The sequence below is a fragment of the Sinocyclocheilus rhinocerous genome, unplaced genomic scaffold (genome assembly GCF_001515625.1).
Source record: "Sinocyclocheilus rhinocerous isolate Xijiao unplaced genomic scaffold, SAMN03320098_v1.1 scaffold2032, whole genome shotgun sequence".
Classification (NCBI taxonomy): domain Eukaryota; kingdom Metazoa; phylum Chordata; class Actinopteri; order Cypriniformes; family Cyprinidae; genus Sinocyclocheilus; species Sinocyclocheilus rhinocerous.
In genome coordinates this window covers 780,255-788,557 of record NW_015634013.1, presented here as the reverse complement: position 1 = coordinate 788,557, position 8,303 = coordinate 780,255, and the positions used below count along the sequence as shown (strand labels likewise).

The following is an 8,303-nucleotide window of genomic DNA, read 5'->3' as shown; positions in this document are numbered from 1 at the left end:
CTGCCACACAAATTTTTTTTTCACTCAGTTATGTCGTAATAACGAAAGCCTGGGCTGCGTTTCTCGATAACGATTGATCTTAGAGCTTAAAGGCGGGCGTACACGGTGCGATTTTTGCTGTCGTACGAGCTCGTAGGCGATTTTTTTTCTCGCAGATGCTCGCATGGTCGCGGCTCGTACCATGTGAGAAGAATTACGGGCCGATCCGAGACTTTACAAGCACCTCCCGTCCTCCCGATAATTTTCAAACATGTCAAATAAAAAAATCGGATGCTGTCGGTTTAAATTCGTGGTGTAGCCTATGTGCGGTTGAACGAGACGATTTGGCGATCCATCTGAAGTTGACCAATCAGAAGATGACAAAAACCATATAGTCTCAAGCCGCCTGCCACAAAGAAAACTATTTCGTCCTTAGAATCCATATTTTTATGAATGGCGCGAAACGTAATGCTTACGTCAGAGTTTGTAAAATCGTAGTAAATTTGTGTAGTGTGTGACTGCCTCCGTACTATTTTCGGATAAACTCAATCGTGACATGTGCCAGAGCTCACGACGTTCCGACCTTCAGAATCGCACCGTGTACGCCCGCCTTAAGAGCGTTTTCTACGAGTCATTTTACGATCGTTGGTTATTGTTTCACGTGCATTTCCCAAAAATGCACAACGCAATAGCACGTAGCCGTGCTTTAGGTGCTACTTAGGAGTCCCTATCCGTTTGTCAAGTGCTGAAATAGTGGAAAAAATAATATGTGTGTGGCAGCAATGCGTCACCGTATGTTAGAAAGCATTCATGATCAACCTAAAATAAGGTGTTTGCATAAATGTTATTCACTGGCTGTGTTGTAGTCTAAAACAATTGTCATAAGAATACAATTGCCTGGTGGGATCCAAGAATTACATGTCTCGCCTAAAAATTACACTGCTAAATATGACAAAAATGTGTGCAAGTGATACTTAATCAAACAACATTTTTACTGATTACTCTACTCCTGATTCCTGAATTGTTCTGCATACAGAGAACATTAATTAAGGATGAGAAATGAATAAGTAAAATAAAATAAGTAAAAAATGTATGAAATCTGAATAATATCTGATTCATTCATCTCGATCATTCCATTGCCTTTGCTGTGGAATTTGTAATTTAGAATAGGCTATATATTTTTTTATATTGTTAACTTTAATATTTTAAGTTTTTTTTTTTTCAGAAGTTTTTTCTGTTAACTCAAAATTGTTTAACAGAAAAAAAGAAGTTCAAACTTTAGTATGCAGTCTAAAGTTGTTACAATCGCCAGCTGGAGTGCCCATGAACTCCATTAAAGGGCACTCCACCTCAGACTCTTGCCCCTGTACTCTGGACTCCATTTCCCATGTGTTCCTTGCCCCTTATGTGATCTTGTCATGTTCTACCCTTGTATGTGTGTTATGTTCTGATTGGTTCCTGGTTTGCATGTGTCATTTTCTGATTGGTTCCCTGGTTGCATGTGTCTTGTTTTCATTTGTTGGTTTTGTCATGTGTTCACCTTGTCTAGTATAAAAGATGCTTACACCCACCCAAGAGGAGTGATTATTGTATAGCCATTCCTTGTTTCTAGTTTCCAAGTTTACCCTTTCTGTGTTTCCTAGTTTACCTGTGTTTTTGATCCTTGGACTGTTTCTTTGTTTTTTGATTGATTGCTGCCTGCCCTGACCATTGCCTGTATATTGGATTACACTGTTTGCTGGTGCTCGACCCTGCCTGTTTTGACCACGTTTGTGAATAAAGCCTTGCATTTGGATCCTCAACTCTGTTGTCACGCTCTCCATGTTACAAAAGTACTATAGACTGACAAGATAGATATAAATAGGCTACTAGCCGTTTATGCTGGTTTTTATATGTAAATGCTATTGACTTGGACATTACGATCTGATTTATGTTTGTCTATACAGACAGGCAGGCAGACAGACAAAAAAAAGAAGTCTATAAATCAGTTTAGATTAATCCATTTTATGTTGTGTGATTTCAGTCCCCTGCTGGTGTCAAAGTGAACAACAGGTAATAACTTTCTTTCTGTGGATTTTATGGTCTTTTACTGCCATCTCGAGGATACAGATGAAATGCAGTAATAGAAACTTCAAAGAGGTTTGTAGGCTACTTGCCTGTAAGATTAGAGCAATTCTAAATAACACCATTTTTCATCATTAAATCTATGGATTTAATTGCATGTTATTATAGGTTATTGATAAAAATTGTCCTCCCGTTAAGAATCTCTCGCTGCTACAATCAGATTGCTGCTGCTGTAATATGACACCCACTAATTATTTTAGTGAAACCTTTGGTGTTTCTTCTAAGTTGACCCTTACCGCCACAGATTTTCAACTGGCTTCTAATGTGGCCTGGTTGTATTGGGCAGTTTTTGAATCCTGCCATCAAATGTACAATTTATGAGAGGCTAAACCTAAAAGAAACATCCCACAGATGTTGCTGTTGCATGCCTAAATTTTTTTTGGAAATAAAAGTACATTATTTAACATTTTGAGGCTACAGGTAAATAGGTAGGTGTGATATGGTTCAAGAGGGAGGAAGGAAGAAGACCGGGTCGGCGGACTGGGACGCGTGCACACACTACAAAACATTCAGTGAAGAGGCGCTCCCGACCATCAGCGAAAATACGTTTTCTCTCATAAATTCTCGTGAGAAAGCGATTATCTCCAAGGCATATCTCCAAGCATGGACTATCAACTAGCCCTTTAATTGGTCTGTGCAGTTATTTTATTGGAAAGAAAGAAGAAACCACAACAAAAAAGAATATGGCAGAAACAATGGCTTGGAAGACGTGGACAACAAGGACTGTTAGTACTGCAGAAAGAGTTGGAGGTAATTAAACAGTACAATGAAACGTGGTATTATGTACACAATCTGTGCATTTGTTAAATTTATTTCTAGTTAGTTGATTTGATTCATTTGTAGCTTTTCGTTTCGGTTCATAAAGATGCATGATAAGAGTGTTTATGCCATCTGCACTGTGATTGGCTGGATTAGTTCCACCTTGTCACTCTGTCGCTCACATTACGAGATCACGTGGCGATAATATGTGTAAAACCTGGCGAAGGTATTCTGAGAAGACCAGCCGGCTGCAAAGCATATAACCTGAATAGACATGCCTCTCGACCACGCCCAGGAGGTGCCGATAGCCCTTGTTGAGTGTCGCTCTGAAGGGGGTAGATAGTGATTTAGGCACGTAGCCCGGTCTCTGCCGGAGAGTGACGCTGCAGTCACCAGGTCTGAAGCGAATACAGTGGCTGTCCACAGAAAACGCATGAAAATCCCCTATGCACTTAGCCGAAGCGAGTGCAAGAAGAAGTGCAGTTTTGAGAGGTTTCAGAGTTGACGGTAGAGATCCACTATCCAGCCTGTACTGTAGAAAACACAGAACATCCGACACGGAGCAAGCAGCCGGGTCAATATGATCAGGGCACCATTTCACAAACACTCCCCAATTTTAGAGCATACAAACGCCTCGTGAAGGAGAGAGCATGTCGAGCACATGAGAATGCAGGGCGCTCAGCTCCTCTGACTTAGCTCCAAGCTCCAAGCGGTTTATGTGCCACCGGCTCTGAGGTTCTGACCACAGCCCCGAAGCCGGCATGCCCTTGCACACTGCTCACCATTCGCGAGTCGATTCGTCCATCATGACGCCACCAAGCTCAGGGGAACCCCCCGGCTGAAGAGATCTGGGTTGCGTCACGGCCTCAGAGCTTTGATGCAGCCGCGAGTGACTGCGATGCACAAACGCCCCGAAGTCCACGCCGTCCAAGGGAATCGAGATTTCAGCCATAACTGCAGTGGGCGCATGTGTAGTAAGCCCAGATGACATACCGCTGAAGCAGACGCCATGAGTCCCAACAGCCTCTGAAATTCCTTCAAGTGAACAGAGCTGCCCAGTCTGAAATGGCCTGAATGGACGCTTGCAAAGCGCTCTGTTGATGGGCCTGAGATCTAGAATCGGGCGGAGTCCCCCGTCTCTTTTGGGTACCACGAAATAGCGGCTGTAAAACCCGCTCTCCAGCTCGCTCGGAAGGACTCGCTCTATTGCTCCTTTTTCGAACAGACTGCATACCTCTTGTCTCAGAACCAGGGCATTTCGAGGCAATGTTAGAGACTGCACCACGCCATTGAAACGGGGTGGTCTGCATCTGAATTGAAGGGTATACCCACGCTCTATCACACCTAGTAGCCAGCGCGAGATTCCCTGAATAACTTCCCATGTGCTCAAGAACTGACATAGCTGCTTTAGCAGCTTGGTCTTTGAATGCGCCGGCGAGTGCTGCTCAACTATAACCTGTGTGGGCGGCGGCTCTGCACTGCTCTGAGGCGGGGCGAGCGGCGCCGCATTGACTGAGTGAGGAGGAAAGAGCTCTTTTTGTGAGAATGTATGCATTTTTATTGAATGAACATCCAACACATACATTTGTAAACATGAACTTGTGGCACTTGGCAGCCGGGCCGCTTGCGCACTCTCCTCCTCTCTTCAGACCGTCAGGATGACTGCTTAGCAGCCGGCGGCGGGCGAGAGTCACGTCACGGGCTTCTCCGCTGGCTGTGGCATTTCCTCCTGGGACCCCATGCCTTCCTCCGGACATCCGGCTCCTGGCGAGGAGCAGTAGCAGTCACCGCCGTGTTCGCTGGCATGGGGTTATCCCTCCATTGGGAAGAGCCAGGTGCCGACGAGGACCTGGATCTCGCTGTCTGCTGCTGGAAAGCGCACCTCGGCATCACGTGACTCATGGCTTTGGTGCACTTTTGAACATCCGCGAAACGCTCAACAATGGACTCCACGGCGTCACCAAAGAGGCCGGTGGGAGTCACAGGAGCGTTCAGCAGCACTTTACGGTCAGCATCCTTGAGGTCAGCCAGGTTTAACCATAGGTGCCTCTGAACACGACCATAAAACCCATGGCCTTACCTCACGGCCTGGGTTGCTCGCTTTGTCGCCATCAGCGCGAAGCTGGGGAAGCTGCCAGCAGTGGGCCTCACCCCGAATAGGCCGTGAGCCACATCGCAGCGGGTCCGGAGCACTGCCCGCAGTCGGACTCGTCCAGCACCGCCTCGGCGTGGGCCAGGCCCAGGCGGGCGACGCAGTGGTCGTGTTGATCCGGCGGCTCTATTGGTCCCATGCAGATCCACCGCCTCGGCGTGGGCCAGGCCCAGGCGGGCGACGCAGTGGTCGTGTTGATCCGGCGGCTCTATTGGTCCCATGCAGATCTTGCAGATTGTTGCCATAGTGAATTCAACAGGTGAAGTAGAAGATTCTGACGTAATTGTCACGTGCACTGCATTTTATACTGCCTCTCGAGCTCGTCAGTATTTGCATGCGATTTGCATACTTCGCGACAATTGGCCAGTCATTTGGACTGGCGTGAGCCAATAGGACTTCAGGAAAGGTTGGAAGGGAAGGAATTCCCATAAAGGAGAAATGTCTCCGTGATGTCTCATGAAAACTTGAGAGGGAACAATGGAGGACCCTGCACGTCGAAAAAAGTGACACTAAAAGGATATCCCTGTGCATCGAAAAATGTCCTGACCAAGCGTCAATATGTGACAAGTTGGGATTGAAAAAGTGTTGGAACATCGGGCCGTCGGCAAGCGTCTGTCGGGCTAGTTTGATTTGTGTTTTCCCCACGACAGCTCTCGTCGTGCTTACGTTGGCGGCAGTTTACGAATCGGCATCGAGGCTGTCGGCGAGAGTGAGAACTTTGATTGGATGCTCAGTTTTTAAGTCAGTGCCCGAGAATTAAAGCAAAAAGTGATGAAACAAGTAAATGAAGGCGGCACAGACGGCTGTTGTAATGTTACATTATCTTACCCAAGCATTCCAGTATGCAAATATTTTCATACAGTAAATTATGGGGCAAATTTCATTTTTGAGTGAACTATCCCTTTAAAGATCCGGTGCTGAGTCAGTCCATAACTGGCAGGATAAAGACAAACGTGCATCACGTATTTCATCACATAATTTGTCACAGTGTCTTCTTCACATTGGGGACAGTGGGGATTTTTTATAATTAGCCTACGTTAACTTTGACAACAAACGTAGGCCAATTATACGTTCATTATAAAATTATTTTAGAACTTAATGTTGTGTTGGATTTTACTCTGGACTTGAAAATCAAACAAGCTAAATCAAACACATAAAACGTATGCTTTCTTGGATAACTGCTGAAACCACCTTAAAACTTTATTTCTTATATTGATAAATGAAGATATTCTCCTTGCTTGCGCTAATCTAGCATTAACAGGTGGTGAAAAAGAGCACATCCAATGATGATGTAATTACTGCTTTTCTGTAGATGGTGTCAGCACAGCATATAAACTCTACAGGGTGGAGTTCAGACTCATTTGCTAGTAGTAAAAAGAAAGCTCAGATCCAAAGAAAGATGTAAAGTAACAAGCAGAAATGGAGCTCACATACTCTCTCTGCTGTTCACAAAGTGAACAACTTGCTTATCTTCACTGAATGACAGTTATGGTTTTTGTGGGCCATCTGAAACCACTTGTGGATTTAGGTAAATTAGGTAATTTTTAAAGCCATTTTACAATATTATTAATTTTACTGCGTTGAGTTTATTATGTGTTAATGTCGTGCTAACATATGTATAGGCTACACTAATAGACATTTTTAGGACATATGCCATTAGTTATCAGTGCTTTTATCTAGTCTCTGCAGGTGTTGGGCTTTGATGCTGTATATAAACTGGAGAGTTTCCTGCCTCCTGTAAGTATCATACGTGTGTTTGTGTATGTGTGTGTGTGTGTGTGTGTGTGTGTGTGCGCATCCCCTCAGTCAGGCGCCTTGATGTATTGGGGAGGTGGAGTTCATCAGCATTGACAGTTTTGATATATATGGAGAAAATCAGAAATGCGTCCTCTGATTTGTCACTCAAGTTGTTTGATGATTTCCTCTGTTGTGTCTAATAAGGTAATAGCGAGTGTGATTGGAGGGTGTTGGGCCTCTTTCTCTCTCATTAAGGGGGCTGAGAGGATTCCTGTATTTCTGTATCATCAGTGCGGAGAAGCTTGTACAGGGTGTTAAGTTGATCATGGTGAGGACGATGAGAAGATGCCTGATACTCATTTTACTGTCTGCAGTTGTAATACTCATCACAGCTGGTAAGTACACAAGGAATGAAACAAATGAAGTTATTTTCAGATGCTATCTTGGAGCACAGTCAAGCTTATTTATGAGTAACTAATGTGGTGTCTCAGATAATAATAATAATAATAATAAGAAGAAGAAGAAGAAGAAGATGATGAAGAAGAATGCCTCATCATGTTTATTTGTTATTTACAGAATACCAAATCACTATTTTATTTTATAATTGTTTTTCTTATATTGATTTGCGCTTCATTTATTAAAAAAGCTTATATAGAGAGAGATACACTGCATGATACAGAGAAAAAATTTAAAAGCTTAGGTGTTCCATTTGTATAGTCGCCCCACTTTGTCACCATATGCATACATTTTTCTCTTCCTCTCCCATCCTCATTCTAATCCCATCATCTTTTTGTCATTGCTTCAACTCAATATATAGATTGTGTGAATGTGAGGTTGGTTGATGGTCACAGTCGCTGTGCTGGTAGAGTGGAGGTTCTTCATAGAGGTCAGTGGGGAACAGTGTGTGATGATGACTGGGATTTGCTTGATGCTGCAGTGGTGTGTAGAGAGCTGGAGTGTGGAGAACCTGTAGATGCTCTGGGTGATGCTCATTTTGGACCAGGATCAGGACGAATCTGGATGAGTTTTCTTATGTGTAGGGGTTCAGAGTCCACACTAAAGAACTGTGGGTCAGGAGGATGGGATAGACACAACTGTGATCACAATAAAGATGCTGGAGCCATCTGCTCAGGTAAAGTACTGTATACTCTAAATAAAATCTGTGTAACACGTTTGCGCTTACTGGTTTATAATTTTTTTTATTTTATTTTTTAAATGTTTTTACATTTATCAGTTATCACTATCTTGAGTATCTGTAAATGAAGATTTGTTTGTTTCTTTGTTGTTGTTAATTTTGTTTATATGTGTTGTTTTATTTAGAAGTCAGGCTGGTTGGTGGTTCTCGCTGCTCTGGGAGGTTAGAGATACTTCATGATCAGACGTGGATGTCAGTGTGTGACGCTGCCTTTGACCAGTAGGATGCAGAGGTTGTGTGTAGAGAGCTGGACTGTGGGGCTCCTGTACAGGTGCTGGGAGCAGCTGCTTTTGACAAAGGAGACGCTCAGATGTGGAGACAAGAGATTCAGTGCAGAGGAAATGAATCTCAGATTCA

At 43.8% G+C, this 8,303-nt stretch overlaps 1 protein-coding gene across 1 annotated transcript in view; it reads left to right on the top strand.

Annotated features, from left to right (window-relative positions):
• Positions 1 to 5,491: 5,491 nt before the first annotated feature.
• LOC107745015 (scavenger receptor cysteine-rich type 1 protein M130-like) overlaps positions 5,492 to 8,303 on the top strand; it is a 27,908-nt gene continuing 25,096 nt past the window's right edge. Inside the window, exons 1-4 of the mRNA XM_016558852.1 lie at positions 5,492 to 5,517; positions 5,665 to 5,723; positions 7,569 to 7,883; positions 8,072 to 8,089. Of these exons, the coding sequence (XP_016414338.1) occupies positions 5,492 to 5,517; positions 5,665 to 5,723; positions 7,569 to 7,883; positions 8,072 to 8,089 (418 nt within the window). The remainder of the gene's footprint in view (positions 5,518 to 5,664; positions 5,724 to 7,568; positions 7,884 to 8,071; positions 8,090 to 8,303) is intronic.